The 21950-nt window shown below is 32.7% G+C and overlaps 1 protein-coding gene across 1 annotated transcript in view; it reads right to left on the minus strand.

Annotated features, from left to right (window-relative positions):
• The window catches only part of LRP1B (LDL receptor related protein 1B), a 542116-nt gene that overhangs the window by 98431 nt on the left and 421735 nt on the right, over positions 1-21950 (minus strand). The window contains exons 52-60 of the mRNA XM_084523375.1: positions 19846-19974; positions 18754-18876; positions 14318-14458; positions 12843-13030; positions 10735-10918; positions 8611-8696; positions 5390-5512; positions 3231-3412; positions 1566-1765 (exon numbers count right to left, since the gene is read on the minus strand). Of these exons, the coding sequence (XP_084379501.1) occupies positions 1566-1765; positions 3231-3412; positions 5390-5512; positions 8611-8696; positions 10735-10918; positions 12843-13030; positions 14318-14458; positions 18754-18876; positions 19846-19974 (1356 nt within the window). The remainder of the gene's footprint in view (positions 1-1565; positions 1766-3230; positions 3413-5389; positions 5513-8610; positions 8697-10734; positions 10919-12842; positions 13031-14317; positions 14459-18753; positions 18877-19845; positions 19975-21950) is intronic.

The following is a 21950-nucleotide window of genomic DNA, read 5'->3' on the forward strand; positions in this document are numbered from 1 at the left end:
AAAGCAGTTGAACGTGATTTCACCCACTCAAGCAACAGAAACCTAGAGGCTAGAGACCAAGGCAAAGGACACCAAAGACAGTGAAACTGGAATTTTGCAGGTATCTTCTCAACTGTACTGGTATGAGGACATTTTCTGAGACAGAAAAATTCCAAAATTTTCAGATTGAAAGAGAAAACTGAAAAAAGATTTAACCACTGCATTTAGGTGTGGACTAAGAAAGAAACATTTCCACCATTTCCTTTTTTTGCTTAAAAGATCCAGAAAGAAGAGTAAGAGGATAATTATATGAAAACTAAATAGCAGGATAGCAGAATGAGGAATAACATGAAGAGGAGCATGGAGCCTTGCTTAACCTGTCAGAAAAACAGACTGTCAGCAGGAATTCAGACTGCAGACAGGATATATCTGAGCTACTACTGCTTAGGTGAGCAGGTTAGGACCATTAAACTGTCCTATGCTCACTACAAAAAAAATGGAAGTTAATTCTGAGATTAATGGGAGTGGTTACAGCTCTCATAGCTATTGCTGTAGTCTCCCCAGTTCAGCATTTCAAAAACTGTTCATTATCTATTTATAACTTATTCTTTTTGAACACAAGAGCTAGAAAACTTTTTTTTTTTTTTTCTATTTTTCCTTTCAGAACAAAACTCCAATCTGGAAATAAAATACTCATTTCATGAGCTCTGGTTTAGAGAAATCCTAGAGGCACTCAGTATCAGATAAAAGCCCCAAAAAGCCCAAATACACAAGTTTTACCAGGATAACAGCAATTCTGAAGTTTGGGTAAAGCTTGTGGAAGGAAGCTCAAGTTAACAGTGTTTTGTCTTAGCAGAAAAAAAAAAAAAAAAAAAAAAACAATTTCATATATTTGAATTAAAGTGTAAGATTATACCATAATTATACCATTCGGAATATGAGAAGTACTCATCGCAGTGTAAAGCTTTTTCTTTTCTTAAACACTTTATAGATAAAAGACTAATTATCTGCTAGGTGAGAAGCAGAACACAGAGATAAAAATTAGTTAATTACATAAGTATTTCAAAAGTTATTATTTTATCCATCTACCAAGAAAGCCCCAAATTACATTTGTAATACTATTCTGCTTACTGACTCATGCTGAGCGGACTAATGGGCTTTCCAGACTTTCTCAGGCTGCTTTTAGCCGCATTGTAACACACGGCACACAGGACATACTCCTTCCACTTTTAACAGCCAAGTTTCTCTGGCTTTATAACATGGTCAAGTATATACTACAGCACAGAATTGACAGGGCAGCCTTTGATTGCTGAGTCTGTTCCCTAGTGTTTCTGTTTTCATTTGACATTTTTTCCATGGGCAAGTTTAAAATGTGGAATGCATGTTTAAAAAAGATTCATATTCACAATAGAAAAGGAATATGAAAAGCAGCTTATAAAATGTTGATGAAAAGGAAAAAGTGTATCAAAATTAAGTTGCAAAAAATGTTTGAAAGTACAGTTTTCACATGATTCTAAGTAACATAAAACATTTCAATTTTAAAATTACCAAAAAAAAATAATAAAGTAATTAGCTGTTTGACCAACCTTTATGTCTATGAGATCCGTCCATGTCAGAAAACTCGATATGATTTTCATCAGCCCAATATAGTCTGTGGTTGACATAATCTATGGTAAGAGCCATAGGTCTAGATATTTGTGTTTCTATGACAACTGTTTGACTGGAGCCATCCATACCAACACGGCCAATGTGAGGATACTCACAGCAATCAATCCAGTACAGGTATCTAAAAATAAAATACAACAGCTGCTTGGTGATGAAAACATAGCAAAAAAAAAAAAAAGAAGCAATTAGTTTAGCTGACGTCAAAAATATATTGGTAGTCATTAGTTATTCCATGATGTTTCCATTTTCCTGGTAGCTTTTTTTAAAATTATTTTTTAATTCATAGAACTAGGTTAATTTTCTGAACAACAGTTTTATGTAAAATATTATAATATTTTACAATTATATTATATTATAGGATTATTTAGGTTGGAAAAGACTTCTAACATCATCAAGTCTTAGTTGACCATCACCATCAACAGTTAACATAGCACTACCAAGTCTACCACTTGACCGTGTTCCTAAGTACCACATCTACACATCTTTTGGATACCTCCAGGGATGGTGACTCAACTACTTCCCTGGGCAGCCTTTTCCAATGCTTCACAACCCTTTTAGTGAAGAAATTTTTCCTAATATCCAACCTAGACCTCCCCTGGCAGAACTTGATGCCATTTCCTCTTGTCCTGTTGCTTATTGCTTGGGAGAAGAGACCCAAAACTGTCTCTATAACTGTTAAGAAAAATGTCTGCTGTCCCTATAGCTCATACCAGTCAAGAAAGCAAAAATAGTGGTGATACTCAAAACTTCAATCAGAATGCCAGCACAGATTAATAAATTACAAATTACTGATTATTTGATTATATGATAATAAATTACTAATTACTGAAATTAGCAACTACATTCACCTTTTAACAAATTATTTAAATTAAGTAGGCAGTTCTCACTTCTCATCATTGTTGTTGCAATAAATTTTTCAAGCCTACTGATCATTTCAAATTTTTAAGACCACCTTAGCAGTAACTGAAGTTTATTATATATTTAAAGACTTTTTTTCTAAAGTTATATGTGGACTACAAGTCTTCTCTCTGATCTTTCTCCCTCTCCCAAAAAGCCTTAAAAGTCTCCTAGTACTGAATCAATCCAGCTATTCTATCTCCTAGTACTGAATCAATCCAGTTATTAGGCTTTTGTTAAAATCAAAAACCTAATTTTATAACGTAAAAAAAGGCAAAAGCTATCTTCCAGTTAAGAGGGATCAAACATTTTCATTCTTCAATTCACATGCAAGGCCTATCAAAGAATGTCTTCCAATAAATTACAGCTGAATAACCCCACTTATTTGGAATCTAGTGAACACAGAAAAGAGTGACAACAAAACAGTTCACTTCAGTGAATAAATGAAAAAGGCTGTAAGATTTCTTTGTCTCTCATACAATATGAACCTTTTGTTATTCAGTATCCCATTCATTCATAAACAAATAAATATGATGATGTGATAATTGTTGTTAATGCATTTTAGACTACTGATATTCAGTACAGCTGAAAGTCACATAATAAAAAATAATTAGTGCTTCTCTTCTGATTTTATAAAAAATATAAAATTAAGATCAAATATTAATTACTGCAGAACTGTTTCTTCATACCCAGCTTGAGGATCCAATGACAGATCTCTAGGAAACTTCACCCTTTTGCTTACAAGGACAGTAGGGTATAAGCCATTGAGTTTAGACACTTCAATAATTCTCTTTTCAGTATCAGACCAATATAGATTCTTCCCAATCCAATCAACAGCCAGTGCATTGGGAACAGCAGTATTGTGGACTACCTAGAAAAGCAAAAATTGCAAAAATTAACCATCTAAATACTGTGAGGAGGAATAAAAATTAAAGAATTAAATTTATCTGAATACTGAGATGTGGGATATATGATACAGAGAAATACAATGTGAGAAAAACAGGTATTACTCCTTGTTAAACAATGACACTTCTGAAGTAATGACACTTTTGAAAGTAAAAACAATGTGACACCATTTCTTATAGTCAGTGAGAATGGAGAATAGCATGATGACACCTAATTTTCAACTTCTTTACATAATGCACTAAATTCTAATAATTTTGTATCTTTAATTTTTTATCTTAAGTTTGTAATTTTCCTTTTAATAAAAAAATACATACTTTTTTTTTTTTTTTTTTTTTCCTTTGCTACTCTGTTTTTCATAGAACTCAGATGAAGCTTCTTCCTTGGTAACACACCCTAAAATATGTCTACTTGTTAGCTCACCACTTCTTCTTACACTACATTGGCATATATTTCATTTTAATATCACTCTAGTGATATTAAATCACATCATCATGACAGATACCATGAGGGCACATACCTCAGGCAAAAAGAAAAAGCATACCTGGTGGGAAAGTAAATGCTGCGCTGTTATTGTCAATGTTCATTTGGTAGAAGGAAGAGAAACTTTCTAAGAATTAGCTCTGTTTCAAAAAGACTACTTTACTGAGGAATAAACTAAAGGATAGAAGCAATTTAGTGCCATAATGGATAGACTATACTTCACTGACTTGAGATGTGTTATTCTCAAAATTTCTGATGACCTGAATAATTCTGAGACCTGAACAAATATCTCTAGACATACATGACTACAAATCTCATCATGACAGTATGACTCAATCTAGTCTGGCTGGGAATACTTCACATTAAGTATTGTCTCAGGCTATATTTGAATATTCCCAATCATCTTAAAATGAGAGTCCAACTTCATCTAAGCTTCAAAATTGTACTCCTAATTAGGAGTAACTGGAACTTAGGTAAAAAGAAAGATAAAAAATCACAGGGAGCAACACTGGAAAATATTTAGGATCTCTTAAGTACCAATAATGGATTTATTACCATAGTGTACATTCTAATTTATTGCCATATTCACCACTAAAAGCATATGCATTCAAGTATAAACTTTACATGTAAACATTATAATGTATTACTGAATGTGTGATTTTTAATTTAATTTACCATATGAAGACGTTGAAAATAATTCAAGATAAGAGATACTGTGAGGTACTTTACCCTAATTTTATAGTTATGAATATGTAAAAACATCGTTTCAGGTTATTACATTATTTACCACCTTATAAAATCTTTCTAAAATTAGATCAAGTTGTGCAACATTTTCTTCACATTAATAGAATATTTTATTTCCTAATACCTTAGCATTACCAGCTTCACTGTTTTATAACTGTGTGACTGCATCAAAGCTATGCAATGCAACATGGGACATTTCATGTACAAACGGACAGCTCTGCAAACTCATATTGTGGCTTAGTTATACTATCTAGAAGCATCAATCAATTATCCTCTTTTCTAACGACTTTTCTTTTGAAGGGTCACTTTAAACTTCTTCCAGTCACAGAAATGACCAGTGTGACATTTAAAGTCTACAGACCAGCTGACTACAGCATTTTCCATAACTTCAGTACTTCAGTATATTTACACAGCCTACCTACTTATACTTGTTTTTTCTTTGGCTTTCTGTAAACCCCACTGCACTAACAATTCAGTCAACTGTCAGTTAATTCATACAGAATTTAGCTCATAAATACAATCCTCTTAGCCCTTAACTCTATTTCAGACAAGATCCAAATGCAATTAAATTTTATTATGACTTGCTAGATCATGCCATGTATATGTATGCATATACCCAAACTTCAAAATTTGGCTTACAGCCATAAAGGAGAATTTTCCAAAATACTGAAAAAAAAAAAAATACATTCTAATAGTAACTTTATTAATCAACAAGTACCTTGATGTCACTTCCATTCAAACACATTCTGTTTATCCTACTGCCATTTGGTCTGCTGGAATCAATCCAATAGATGAACTCTTCTCTATAGTCAAAGTCTATTGCAATCACATTATTTAGCCCCTAAAAAAGGAAAAAAAAAAAATAAAAATAAAAATAATTAAAAAATCAAGCCAACTTATTCAAATAAGTTTTAATATAAAATATTTGATAGCATTCAGAATGCAAAATATATTGCATATAACAGTCATCAAAATGCTTCACTTTACTAACCATTATTTTTTAGTACCTTTTCGAGGTACTTTAGTTGTATGGTGACAAATAACTATTGCACTTCAAAAAGTCAGATGACTTGAAACTAAATGAAGGTGTGATATTCTTCATTTCTGAAATTTACTTTATCAGTAAATATATTTATCTTTTGCTCAATCTTTTTGTTAATTACTACCTTTGGCATTACTCTAACAAACAAAAACACAAACAAAAACATTTGTGCATTCAAATGATGGCCCTCATTTCCTTATCTGAGAATGGAAAGCCTTGTCCCATAACTTGCTTTACATTCTACTTGTAGTGAATTCATGGTTATTTTTAATATTATACAGAGATGTTGTTATCAATAAATGATGGAGCAGCGGTAGCAAAAAGAACAGATGCAGTTTGCACTTTTAAAACCATAAGATCATTTAATCAATTCTATTATCAGCCCAATGACCTTTTACTCTCAGGTATTTTGGCAACCTCTCTCATTATTGAAATTCATACCTGTAGAGAGAATGCTCTGGAATTGACAACTCTAAAATAAACAACTAAGAAGAACAATATTTAATTGCCCTGAAAGTAATATGTGGCTTATCTGTAAACTACTGTGTAATAAGGTAGATTTATCTTTTGAGCAAAACGTAAGAGGAAAGGAGTGATCAGGCAGCACAAACCACCAGTAAAGCCTGAAACGACACAGTGTTTCAAAAATCACATATTCATGTACACACGTTTTTGGTAAAGCCAGTTGTAATTCTGACACTTTTAGTTGTGCTACAAAACAATTTTTCTGTCTTTTTCTATTACTAGCAAACATTCACCTAAAGATAAAGCCACACACCAAATTCTTAACAAAGAAGACTAAAGATGAATGAATACAGAAGACTATCAAAATGTATAACATTCTGAAAATCAACGTCACCAATTTTTGAAAAGCTTTATCCCTACATATTTTAAAACACCGCATAAATTTCTTAAGTATCCAGGCTGATAAAAGAATTTGAATGCCTTCAAATCTTTGGTTTCAAGTGTTTTATTTTTGAGTGAGTTTGGTTCAAATATTTATCAGAACATCAGCTGCATGTAAAATTGTTCCTGAATATTTGCAACAGAGTTCGCTGTCCAGACAGTATCTCTTCCTGCTCTGCATATCACTTTGAAGTTCTCCTAGCGTTATTCTTTGTCTTTTATCTTTTACCCTGCTTTTAGAAGGAAGGGTAAAACTTTTAGATGGCATCAGCTGCTTTAACCTTGCATCTCAAACCTGTGGTTTTATTTGTCTTGGTTACATGCAGCATACTCTATCCTAGTCCATAAGTTGTGGTCCCCTTGGTGCATCAATAAAACAAACAAACAAACAAACAACAACAAAAACAAACAACAACTAAAATCACTAATAAGGAGCAGGAAGATTCTACCTGCTTTGCCTACAGAAATCCTACAGATTTTAATGACTACAAGTGAAGGAAATGGAAGGCAAAGAATACAGATGAAATGTATTTTAAACAGTTGAACTTTTTATGTACATTTGAAAAGAAAAAAAAAAAGAGGAAAAAGCTGGCATGTAACAAAACTCAGAGAAGATTGAATGAACTCCTGCTTTCATCTCCTCTACTCTGAGTTTATATGAATGATTGTTAGAATGACAAAGCACAGATCAAACGCACAGAGAAGGCAGGTTTTGCTCCTTTGCCAGAGCAGTTCTGGTATTTGCCTTCATCTGGCAGATGTCTAAGAAAGGGTTAGAGCTGATCCATCGTACCATTACAAGGACAAAAAGATGTCCTCATGAGGAAGACAGCTCACCTGTTCTGCTGGTATAGCTTCCTCTTTTGCTTTCAAATCTGGATGTTTTCAAAAATGCAGTATTGATAGGATCAAAGGCCAGTAGCTTCAAAAGTTGAGATATATATTAGACTAATGAATTGATGTGATTCAGAAACCACAGATTGTCTTCAATGGCTAGAGCTACATTGTCCCTAACGTAGTGAAAAGGAGTCCATTAAATTCAAGACTAATAAAGCTCTGTGCCAATCTGTCAGCACCAAGCATAAAGAAATTTTACTGTTGCTCCACTCTTTTCACAGACTTCTAGTAATAGATATACCAGCAAAAGAGGAAAGGCAGTGAGATGTAGATGGGAGGCAGTCAAAAGGATTTCAGAAGAACAAACAGATTTTAACAAAATGTTACCTATGCTTAAATAAATTCAAATGTTTAATACAAGATGGTTAATTTTGTAATTACTGTTGTGAAGACCTAAACACCTTTCTTGTGACATAAGCACAGCTTACTGACACAAGAAGTCACAAAAAACCTGATGCTATTGACTGGCATAACTGATTTGGAACTCTAACCTGTGGTAACTAACTACACTTAGGTGAAGCATAGAAGCAGAGTAGAAACTGCTAAAATGGTAGCTCTGTACCTACTGGGCAACTTTATACTTTTTTTATTTTTTTTTCGAAGATTTGTTTTGCTTTGTTTTGTTGTTCCCTGTCATAATAATTTAGAATAATTACACAAAAAATCAGATTTAGACAAAGATGCTTGTTCATGCATTGTAATGCTGCAAATATTGGAATTGAGTTTGTCTAAATTAAAAAAAAAAAATAGATTTGGATTCTGACAGTAATTAGCCCAAATAATACATGGCCAAATATATATGTATTTTTAAAAAAAATAAAATATAAAAATTGGTCAAAACATATTGCAGTGGAAGAGGTTCACAAATAACATAAATTTTTGTACATCAGAATGACTTACAAAACAACTGCCTGAGCCTTAATCATCTCAATACTCAGGTAGTAAATTTAAAATATTATCAAAACTGTGAAGGTACTGCAGTTGTTCTGTGGTGCATACAATGCCAATTGTAGAATGATATTTCTGTCAGTTGCACACTTTAAATAAAAATAAAAGTATCAAGTTAAACTTAGAGCATGGTACTATGATTATACCTGTTTCAACAAAGTGTAGTTGGATCCATCAGTGCTAATTTTTCTTATTTCATGATGATCAGCCAGAATTAAGAAAGGTTCCTCATCTAAACCCCGGGAGAAAGAATATATTAGACTAGCTTTTACGTTAATTTATGGAAAATCAGGAATACAATGCTGAAATACAGATGGTTGGAAAAATAAATGTTACATGCTCTGATCAATGTTATGGATGAAAGAAATATTTAAAACATTCAAATGTTCCAAGAAAGATCAATGATGCAGTATAAAAATGAACAAAGCAATCAATTAGTATATCTTTCAATGTAATTTAATTTTTTTGCCTTTGGAATATGGGAACCATACTGTATTTTATGCTAATTTAATGTCAGCAATTAAATTGGAAATATATTTCATACCACTTGTTTTAATTTAACATTCACTTTCAAATTATCACTAAGATGACTAATATTTTTTTTTTCTGTTGCAAACCAAATACATTTTGTCCATTGCTTTTTGAAATCTCAACACTCTGTATATTTTAGATATAAAGAAACAGCTATTTGGATAAATCTCACTTTCTAATTCTGAATTTATGCCATTTTTTTTTTTACCCCATTTTTCTGGTTTATAAAATAATATTCCTTCAGATCATGCCATCACTTTGAAACATCACTGACAAACACAGTGGTCTTTTTTTTTTTTTTTTGTCTTTGTTTTCACTCTACTAACAGAGATTGATACATAAAAAAAATAGTAATAAGAGAAAATGTATTTATGATTTTTATCTACTGCTCATGCATTCTGGGATCTAATGTGCTGTCAAGCCTACTCTGCTCTTGTATTAAATACTTTGCCCCACCTATATGTTTAACTTGTAAGATATTCTTCAGTTCTTCATGATCTGAGGCACCATCCTCAGCAAAGACTGTTAGTGGGTTGTGGAGAAAGGCTGCAATCTCTGCTCTGTTGTAAAGATCTCAAGGCAAATTATGCAAGAGATCAGCATTATGCTAAACATTTGCATGTTGGTAACTCCTCACAGCACAACCATCCTTGCCACACCTCATACAGCTTCGTCATCATCACTTTTGAAGTCTGATTTATCACAACTCCAGCATACAACTGTCCAACAATGTGCTTCAGCTCCCACTCTCATTTGAGCAATCTATGAGTTCTGAATATATGAGTGGCTTGCAAGGCATGAGACAGGAGTAAAGTAAAATTTAGATCCTGTATCTCTACCCTCCCCTGTGCTTTTCCTCATTACTCTTAGAAGCACCTGGACAGGAATTTTAAGGCAAACAGAGGTTCCAGTCTTCCTATCTATCCTAAATAATTCTTCCTATCTTCTAAATAATCATTTAGAAAGAAAATAGATGGTTTTGATAAAACAACAACAACCAACCAATGAAACAAAAACTCTGCAAGGCAGGAATCTCCTCAAGCCAAAGACTGTCTGCACTATGAACAAAATCCAGCATAAAGCAGTAATGGAGTTTTGTTTCTTTTCTGTTAATATTTTGTTCTTTCTTTCACTGACCTAATGAATCCTACTGACTAAAATACATAAAAATAACATCAAGGGCATGGACAGAGGTGTGAGGAAATAATCAGTGTTCTTATATATCTTGAACTGTACTGTGTATTGAAGATGAGAGTTGAGGATTTTATATGCTACAGAAATAATGGATTTTGCAGTTTCTGTTCTATTTTCCTGATCCTCCTTTTCCCATGCTCACATTAAACATACTAGGAAGTCTGAGGAACAGTCTAATATCCTAAAGAAGATGAAATAAAACAGCATACGTCTTTTACATAAACATATTGCTATTATTGTGTGATTCAGAAGTTGATTTTTTTCTTTAACTTTTCCAATACTACTTGTAATAAAATAATTCAAACTATCATAATCCACTATAACTATTCACCAAAAATGATTTGAGTACAATACATACTAAAACCAGAACTTATTATTACATTCAGACACTGAATCACATTGCTACTGTTTGTTGAAGAAATACTGTGCTTTGAATTAACTTTTTATCTTGCTTAAAAGATAAACAAAGACCTTGGAGTTAAGGAATGTCACAAATTATTTTGGATACAGCTGTGAATAAAAAAAATAATAATGAATTGTGATACCTGAAAGGGATTTACAGCCATTTGGGTTATCAGGCTGTATTTCATACCCCTCTGCACACAAGCATTTGTAGGTTCCATATGTGTTGATGCATTGCTGGCTACAGGGAAATCCAGATGAACATTCATCAATATCTATACATGTTTTGCCATCATCCTTCAGCTGGAATCCAGGCCAGCATTTGCACTGGGGAAAAAAAAAAAAAGAACACAAATACATTAATTTTGAATTACTTGCTGACTCTGTTATCTTTTGAACATGTTAGCATCATAAATTTCTTTATGTAGCCTCAGGTTTTTAAGTAAAATTCCAACTATACTGCTATTCATACTGTTAACAGGCAGACATAGCTATATTTCTTTTCAACTGATGGTTAGATCATAAATATAATTTCCAAATAGATATCTCCTTAGAATAAGTAATTATATGGAAAAAAAATCCATAAAATATAGAATTTTTCCATAAAAATATGGAGGAAAAAAAAAAAGAACATAATGACACATCACCCCCTTTTGAATTCCTTATTTTCAAATGCACATGGACTTTTTGGTAAGGTTGATCAATGGTTTTTAATGCTTTTTTCTTGAATATTGATAACATCTAGCATTCTGTGTAACAGATACAGTAATGCGAATGACAACACTGAAGCCAATTTTTACTTGGGTCTGATAATCACTGCAGTAAACTGATTGCATGCAACATCAGTGGTGCAAAACACAACTGGGTAGAAACAGGTGAGAATGGATGAGGAAGTTAATATATAAAGATCTGAATCAGAAGAAAGTTCTAAAGGCAGCAAATACATATCAGAAGAAATTGGTGGCCAAGTGAAGTGAGGACAAAAAAAAAAGAGCTTTTGAAACAGTAGGGAAAACAAATCATAGTATTAGACAACTATTATTTCAGAATATTACAAATGTCAGTAAAAATGCAGAAATGCCATACATTCTAAACTGAGATTCTCTTCTGTATTTTACAAAAGACCAAACGATGTTATTTCACATCAGTTTCAAATGAATTAACTTGTATGTAGGGATTAAAAATAAACAATAAATGAACGATCTTCAGAATTTTAAAACTGCAGTTTTCATTATGTTTTCAGAACTGGGCTAATTCCTCTGACCAGTAAGGAATTAATCCCTGGTAATTTAAAAGGGATATCAAATCATTTGATATAAACACTATAGTCAAGAAATGAAGAGGCTTTGAAATTGGGGCATATTTTCAGACAGTTGCATGTCTGGTTACTTGTATTCTCTATTTTGTTCTCTGCAGAGACCCATCATATGGTTTCTACACAATCAGGCTACTACAACTTTGCTACTACTTTGATTCATCTAGTCTAGTCTCCATGGCCTTCAGATTCATGGTTTCAAGGGTTTGACTACCTAAGGGCCTAAGCCATATTGTCCAAATTCTATTTAGATCTCAATGAGCCAATATTCTATTAAAAAGATTAAAAGTTTGGGTGTGCGGTTAGGGATACTGTAGAGTTAAAATCATGAAAAAATGCCTCTCAAAACCCACAGCCTCTACTTACAGGTTAGTGCAGTGATTAGGGTTTACACAATACACAGGAAGTATTCTTTTCTACATGTTTGAAGCTGCAAGAGCAGATTCAGGTAATTCAACACAAATCACATACAGGCAACTACAGGTTTTATTCTGAAATTAAGGCAATGGTACTTTGTTCAATTATGTTAGTATCTTTGCCTTAGGAAAAAAAAAATTGGGACAATTTCTACTCCTGCTATTCACTTGTACATTTGATTTTTTCACAATTGAAAAGGAGACTGTTTTTCAATGCTCTGTACACATCAGCATAATTTGCTACATACAAAGAATTGTATGCTTTTGTCAATAGGTTTAAAGTACGTTTTATACCTTTTTTAAAATATTTATATATACACTTGGAAATTATTTGCTTACTGGAAATAAAATTTTGAATCTTCTTACTATAGTAGGTAAGCCACTTCAATGTAAGCCACACATCACAATGTGTGTGCACGTGTGCAACACACTGGAGTTTTATAATAATCATGCAATAGTTAAGAAACAGGTAAGAATTAAGAATTTGCATTTTCTAACACCATGTTTAATAGATATTCACCTTGTATCCTACAGGAAGATCCTGACAATCTTGAGAGCAGCCACTAACTTTCTTACTGAGACATTCATTAATGTGGCAGCTTTTCTCATCAGAACCATCACTACAATCTTCTTTATTATCACAAACATCACTTTGAGGAATACACTTGCCATTTTTGCACATGAAAAAAGAGCTGTTACATGACTGCTCTGGAAAAGAAAAAAGGAAACACAACTTTGTGTAGTTGATTAGTATTTGGAATTAAGTTTCTGATGGATCAGCTGAAATATGCATGTAACATCAAACAGTTGTGTAAAAATTGAATGTTCATTTCTTATTGATAGTATTATAATACCTTTTTACTTTTCAGTATCTGCTTTTTCACTGTTTGGAAAACTTAAAGTAACCTCCCATCTTGAAAGACTTAGTTGAAAATAGTCAACGTATTTAAGAGGCTGAATGCCTCCCTTAGAAAAGAACAAGCCAAACTGAAGTAATGCAAATTAGAAGCCTAATAAATATCTTAGATATCATGCATTTGATGTAATACAAACCAGCAGCACAAAAAATTACACTGATAACACTGAAGATAAACTTTTACTATCATATAGAACTAAATTTAATTAAAATAGTCTGTACTTCTTTAGGAGGAGTTCTGTAATTAGACTCTAAAGTTAGATTTGGAAAAATTAAAAGGGAGAAGTAAAGTTGAAATACAAGATAACTACAGGGTATTTTCCTCCTGTAATGAGTGACTTAGATTAGAAACAGGTCAGATCATTAAACAGGGTGCAATGCTAGACATAGCTACAGATTCACGTATTAACATCTATATCATACAAATCCCAAGGCTTTAAAAGATTTTAGAATTCATTTGCAGTTTTTGAGATTATCTGAAAACTCTTGTGTATGTTCATAACATTAAGATCTTCAGTACAGTTGTCAAGAGACTGGTGCAGAAGCTCCCTATGCATTCCCTATGGTATGAAATTTCAGCAATAACATGAGATCTATCAAATAAATACTACTGTTTTGAATACCACCATTTAATTTTCACACATATTAGGATGTGACTATAATATAATGCTAGTTTTATCAAGAATTGGGATTTTACGTCTGACTTCTGTAAATATAGGTAAAGTATACCTTCCTGATTTACAATGTGAGCACACCTACAGCCTCACATCTTGGCAACAGGTCAATTCAGCTACATTCCAGATCTTCAAATCAGAATCACAACACTTAAATATCAAGCACATATGTAACCTTACCACAAAGCAAATGAGTGATTTCCATCAAAATCATTATAAAGTCCTACTATGCAATAAAGCCATAAGATCTAGACAGAAGAACTAGTCTTTCAAAAAGCCATAGAAAATATCATATGCAGACCAGGATTCATTTACCACTCAAAAAACAGTCAGATTTCAGCAAATTTACAAATGCCAGTAAAAAATATCAGTAAACCCAATCATATCTGCTCAGTAAATACAAACCTGAACTTTTGCATTTTACATTTATAGGTGCCTCATCAGAATGGTCTGGGCAGTCAAAATCGCCATCACATTGCCACTGGGAATTTAACAGGCATCTTCCATCAGCACACGTGAACTCTCCGGGATGACAACGACGATACCCTAGAAATATAGTAATCAATGACTTCATACTTTACTTAATACTTTTGACATACAATTTTGCATACACAAAGCATTTTAATTAAAATTGTCTTTTGTTCTATAAAGAGATACAAAGCATTATATGCTTACACAGGAATGTCTACCAACAAAGAGAGAAATCAAATAGCTGTTATGCAGCACAGTATAGTCATGAAACAATTCCCACCTACACAAAACATATTTATGCACCTCTCACATAAACATAAATACATTTTCCTTTAGAAGTAATTTAACTTTATGCTATTATTAGGAAATAGCTTTCCAAGAGACATTTGAGAAATTACTATACTCACCAAGTAGTTTTTACAACATGCTTACTACTCACAAGCTTTCCCTTTGAAACATGCAGAATAGTAATCATTTTAAGCATTCCAAGCATGCATTTTCTAAGACTTTCACAAAATTAAGAAAGATATATAAAGTTTATATACTTTAAAAGCTAAAATGGATTATTCACAGAAAATTGTAATATATAAGCAGATATTTTCTTCTTAAAACATGTCTGTATAACCTAAAGTTTAAAAACAATAAGCCAATAGAAAAATCCGGAAGAGTCAACACAAATTTATTTTTTCCTATTTGATTTTGAAACATGAAAGTTTCAGATGGAAAATCACCCTCTATTTGAAAGATATTTACTTATAAGATTCATTACATCAAACCAACTATTAATAAACTTGTGCTCTTGTTTTGGAAAGAAAACTGTAATTTTTCCTGTATTCTATGCATATAAATTCTGCCTCAAATTACCTGTAGTCCTTGAAAAGAATCTTGAAAGCAAATTGTGATTTATTTTAAAACTCAAGAAAAAAATACAGAGTAAACATGGCTATAGAAGAAGAATTATATAGCTATACTCAGCCTGGTTATAAAGAATGATTTTGCTTCTTTTTTTTAAATCCAAATTATGCAAAATCATGTTTAAAATTATTTCCTCCTGGGGAAAAAAAAAATAAATCCAAAAATTTGATTCTTCAAAGAAGCAAATTCAAATTCTAGTTACTACTGAAGCTTTGATTTAAATACCCAGGCTGAAACAAGGAATGATAAGAGACAAATTATAGAAGTAGAGTTAATATTTGTCTTTCTTTTCTAATTACTACATTTCCTGCTACATAGCATATCTTTTTTTTTTTTTTTTTGATAGCAGATGGGACATGACATTTGACTGCCTGGGATGAGATACCACTCCACATCAAGAGCTTTGAACCTTTTGTATCTTTAGCTGTCATTTAGAAATGTGTTAATGTACTATTTTCAAAATGCAATATGTTACAACATCAATTACAATCATCACTTGGAATACAAAATAATTCTGAGGCCTCTGAGGTGGTTTTTTTCCTTTTTTTTTTTTTTTTTTTTTTTTTTTTCCCGTTTCTCTCTTTTAACATGCATCATGCTTGAAAGAAGATAGGCTGGTTTGATATTTGATATTTTTTGGTTGTCTGATACACCTTTGACTGGACGTTTTTATAAGCCAACAGTTTTGCCTCAGATCTGTAATGTTTCACAAAGATGTCACCATGAAAAATGTCTTTACAAATGTGAAGAACAAGAGCCTCTGTTCTCTTCTTAATTTAATATTGTGTCTTTTCTGGATGAATAGGATATAAAGAAATTGGGAATTGGGATAAGAAAATTCTTCCTATTCCTATATTTGTCTTTTAATTAGCTACATAAAGTATTTTATACAGATTATTCTTGAATATTTTTATTTTTTTTTAAGAGCATACTAAATACCTTACGACATCAGACAGTGGCTCATCTAGCCCAGTATTCCGTCTCCAGCAGTGGCAATAGGAGAATTTTAGGGAGGATATATTTTGTTCTCATGGTCTCCCCAGCTTGAATTATTTTTATGTTTTTTTTTTTGTTTGTTTGTTTTTTGTTTTCAATTAATTAATTCTTTAGATTTCATACACAAAACAGGATTATATAATGGAATTAAAAAATGTTTCAAAGAAATTTTCAAGGGCTACAAGAATTTTTACAATCTGTTTAGATGCAAAATCTCATACAAGTTACAACTCGTTATTCCAATTACCCATCCTATTTTTATATTATATCTGAATTATTCCCGATGAAAACAAACAAACAAAGTATACCCTTGCATAATACAGATGAAAAAAAAAAAAAAAGTGTTTTAAATGGAATCCCCTAACTTATCATTTAGAAAAATATCCCAAATGAATTTTTATCCCACTCAGTAGACAGTGGATGCTGAATAATCATATAATTTGGGGGGATATCAAGATGCAGATCTAGCAGAGCTCCGAAGTCTAATAGAGTTATTATTAGGCTACTTAGTTTGCAGTCAAAAAATTAGATATCTCAGTGGATTAGATGGTTAATTTTCACATCATGACAGCACCTTAAAAAGTCTGTTTTGGAATTTGCTTCCTGCTCTCTACGAGTAGTTACCTTTCTCATAAAAGAATGTATCCCTTCCCTAAAACTACATTATGAGTTTACCATGCTGTTTCATCCTAGTCACACATTACTGTGTGTAGTTGATTACCACCTAACAGAAAATCGCACTGAAGCATTGCAATGTGTAACAGATGTTGCTGTAGATTTCAGTTTACTCAGTAAAAATTAAGTGGAGCCTGTTCCTGAAGGCATGTCTATATTACAATTAGTTCAGGAGTCTGTACATCCCCTTCTTCTGTTGCTATTTCCTCCTTCTGCCCCTCTTCAAAAGTCTGTCAAAACACTTCTATTTACTTGTATATGTATTAGTTTTTTAAGGGACCATGCATGCAGATGATGCTATAGAAAACAAATGAAATACATGAGCAAAAAATTGTAATCATTTGGAAAAACAATGCACCTATTTCTGAAGTTTTTGAGAACCTGTTCACTTCTAAATATTTACTAATGTAAATATTTACTAATGTTACTAATGTTGCTAATGTTTCCAAGTAAAAACTGATGAGAAAGGCACTCCTACTTCCTTGACTCTTCAGCTTGTTCATGTAGTGCTAAATAAAAGAACAACCCCCCCTCCAGTGAGTCACTTCCTATAAAGGGTACTGACATGCAGAAACTACACTTTATGCTTTCACTGTTGTATGGGTACACTCTCAAAGACTTCTTTTGGCAAAATAATCTAGATAGCAACAGCTGTTAAGATACCAATGTCAGTATAAAGTGTACACTTCAATCACCAAAAACAGTCAGTACGGGTGCAATGGGGTGTGCATCTGACCTCATAGAAAGCTACAGTCCTACATGGATTAGTGGGCTGTAGAGAGCAACAGGCGTGCACTCAGATAGAGCACCCATATCCTCAATAGATGTCCATGTGTGTGTGTATTCAGAAGTTTGGGGGATTAGTTACAGGAGGGCATTTAAAAATGAGTAAGGTATATTAACATTTTGAAGGTGTACTCTGATTTATCCATTGTGTTGCTGTTATTTATACCAAATATATAGTTCACTGATTTCCATTTAATTGTAAGTTATTAATGCTTTGATCCTGATTTGGTTTAAACTACATGAAGTAAGCAGCTTTTCATTACAACTTATTGTCATCAACTGCTCCTTTCAAAACAGCACATAGTTTACTTAGGTGAAAAGGAAAAATAAAGTCTGATAGGAAGTCTACATGTTTGATCTGCTTTTTTCTAGGGTAGCTAACTACACGGGCAACCACACCAGTCGCACGGTGCAGTAAGGATGCAGCAGTAGAATGAAGTAACTAGTAATGAGAACCTAATATTCACAGTAGAGGCATTTCAGGATTTTACTTCACACTAGCTTTCCTCTATTCCTGTGGACTTTGGGTCCATTGCTGTCTGAAGTATACCTGCTATCTGGCTCAGTTTCAAAGGCTTTTTTGTTTGTTTGTTTGTTTCCCCCTATCATTTTATTTGCTTCAGCACTGCTGGATGTGTGCCAAAACACCATATGTGGGAGTGCCTGGGAGATTCACTTCAAAAGTGCACTCCTGATCTGACCTACATAATGTCAATGCAGCAGGAATGGCTGCTTCATCTTAATGAACCTGAAGTTATAGATTGCATGTTTTTAAATTATTTTAAATCTCATTAGCAAGTAACTGTAAGTCACAACCATAGGAAATAATTCGTCATTGCAGCTCCATCTCCAAGTTAATACCACTAGCTAATGTTAAAACAATTATAAAAAATGAAGAGATCTTTTTTTCAATGGTGACTTTAAAGAAGCAGACCTTGCATAATGCCCTGTAGTTAAGTCTGAATTTTTTCTGTTTATTCAACTTTTATTGTACTTGCCACATTCCAGTGATTCATCTGATCCATCTCCACAGTCATCATCATGGTCACATACAAACTGTTTGGGAATGCAGATGTTGTTATGGCACATGAAAGCATTCTCATCACAAGTGTTATTAGGAGCTAAAGAAAATACAGTACATAAAAAAAAAAAAAAAAAAAAAAAAAAAAGAAATTGAGAACACTAAGGTATATAGCCAATTTTAATACAGAAAAATGACATGAGAAGTAGTTATTTTCAGTGTATTCACTGTAAATAACTTTAGTTTTTTGGATCATCACACAATTAAATGGCAGAAAAAGCTGCTCATAACCACCAAGATACCTAAAGGACAGCTAAAATCTCACATAATCCAGGACAAAAAGGTTTCAGAAGTTGATGCTGTCTACAGCTAACTTATGGTTTGCCTCTGAGAGAAATAAAGTTAGTAAAGTACAGGTTTCTTTCTTATGTTACTCTGCTCCTAAACAAAAGCTCTTTAAAAAACATAAACACCCAAAATACTGCTCATCTTAGAAATAATATACCATAAAATATATATTCAGTGCAAAGACATTTTCTCAGTATTTTTAATCTACATCATGGTTACATACTTTGATAAGACAAAACCCCTAGTGAAAATAGTACTTTAATTCTGACACATTCAGTCCAAATGTATTTCAGAAGACTGGAAGCGATACTTTATAGAGGAGGACATGCCAACATCTGATCAATTAGCCAGAAGAAATTGGAGACATAACTATATTTTCTTTTTTGACGCACAACCTCCCTCACATGCAGCAGCATTTTCTTCAGGAAGAGGAAGAAGACTGCATTGTCAATGATCACCTAATTTTCATTAGTAAACATGCTGTATATTGTGACACACACTGATTTTCATCTACTGGGCATCAATAACAAAACCTGAAAATATTAGTTTGATTAAAACATTTAAGGATCCTGGTATGTATGCTCACATGAGGTTAGTCAAAATGTACTAATAATCTTGGCAGTATAAACTTATGATACTATGGACACAAACAGCATCAGGATATTATAAAGGCAAAAGTATCAAGAAGAGAAATACTAAGCATTTTAACATGCAAACGTACCACAGCCTGCTGTAGAAAGTTCATCACTTCCATTAGGACAGTCTCTTTCACCATCACAGAGCCAGTGTTGAGGAACACAGGCATGGGAGCCTAGGCAACTGAATGTCTCCACAGCACAGGTAACTGAACCTGAAAAGATGCTATGTGTTAGTGTTCAACATGTTCTAACTGCTGTTTGCTTTGTTTTGTTGGTGGTGGTGGTGGTGGTGTTTGTTGTTGTTTAAAACATAAATGGTAATGACTGGGGAAGCTAAAGAAAATTTTGCTTTGCACAGTATGATAATCATACCAGACAAAATTGTATTTTACAGTCAAATTTTTACAATCTATTCCCTCTTCCGTTCTTTCCATTTACTCTCTCTTAATTTACTGCAAAGAAATTTAATTTACTGTACTTCATGAAACCTATCCAACAGAATAACTTTACCAACCCATTTTGGGCTTTATGTTTGACAGCATGTTTTGGACTGTCTGAACAGAGGAACTCATTTTATAAACCTCACAATCCTAACATCACTATACTCTACGCCAGGAGGCTGCAGGTATCCAGATCTTGCATGAGACAGCCCCATATGGCTAGAAAAGAGCAATATGTACCACATACAATAGTAGTGAAAGTAAGAAAATCTTCCACAGTTCCAATGCAAGGAATTCAACATCCTGTTTGATTTAATCTGGTATTTTTTTAATTTATTTATTTTTAACAGGCTTTTCTTGATACAAGATATTATATCCTAGGATTTATTTTACTATTTTGAGGTAAACTTTTGATCATTCCATTGCTTAATTTTCTTAGATAACCTAAGTATACTTCATTAACAGAGTATTTTCTAGTCATTTCAATTAGAAATTAACAAAATAGTAAAACAAATTCAAAGATTTCTTTTTATTTATTTATTTATTTTGGTACTACTTATGCAAATAAAAGAAAGCTTTTGTTATTTACACTCATTTGACATTTTTGGGTGCTTCTGAAATTAAGCTTCAGGCTAAATAATTAATGATTTTGTAAGATTCAAAAACACAAAGTCATCTTGATCTCTCTTTACTTTTTTTACAATTTAGAATGGTCTCCTGCTCCTATGAAGAAATACAGCCTTAACTCCCACTTGATTACTGTTGTGGATTTTTCCCTCTTCAGGACAGGGCTTAGAATTTTGTGGGTGGGCTTTCCTCTAATAGATCTACAATGTATTGTCAAGATACCAAAAGAAGTAATCCTGAATATCCTTGAAAGAAAAAAAGTAACAAAAATCACTATGTTGTAGTGACACTTGGTAATTTGCTGGCCTTTGTCTTCTTCCCTCCTCCCACTTTCTATTTCCTGCTCTATGTTTCCTATTAAGGTTCAGGCTTTGATGTTTCTTAAGGTTTCACATTGTTCAATAGTAGTCCCAGATGCCTGTCTTCTTTTTTCACACCTGCTCCCCTGATTCTGTTCCTAGGGAGATGAGAGACAGATAGAAATCTTACTCTTACAAAGACACTGCCTCCAACTCTCCAGTCTTCACACTGACCTGAACACCATGAAAAAAATGTATTGTAGATGGAGGTCAACTTGAAATTAATGCAAAAACTCATTCATATTTCACCATATTATAATAGCATATTTTCTATCTTCATCCTTTTGATTGGTTAGCATTTCTACATACATGTTGATTAAGAAATTATTTTAACAAATCACAACTCTGAAAACGAGCTGAAGAAATTTCTTTATCTACTTAATGGAATGCTTTCAGTAAAATCATCATAAATAATGATAATTCTATTGTGTTATCACACATGAAATACGGAACAAAATACTCTTTGCTGAACATACTTTAAATAAGAATATTTTAAAAAAATATTTATAAGTTAATTTTTTTAAGGAAAAATCATAAAATACAACGTAGACAAAGATGGAAGCAATTTATAAAATATCACGAAATTGTAACATCAGTATCATGACAGCTTAACTTGACACAAGTGATTTTCTTTCTAAAAGATTTCACTAAATTTTCCACTCAACTGAGTTTTAGATAAAAGTAGAAATTTCCTGTAATATTAAAGTATTTAGGGATTTGAGAGGAATATTATGTAATCATGTTTACAACTGTATATACAGA

This window comes from Aythya ferina (genome assembly GCF_964211825.1).
Source record: "Aythya ferina genome assembly, chromosome: 6".
NCBI classification, from domain to species: domain Eukaryota; kingdom Metazoa; phylum Chordata; class Aves; order Anseriformes; family Anatidae; genus Aythya; species Aythya ferina.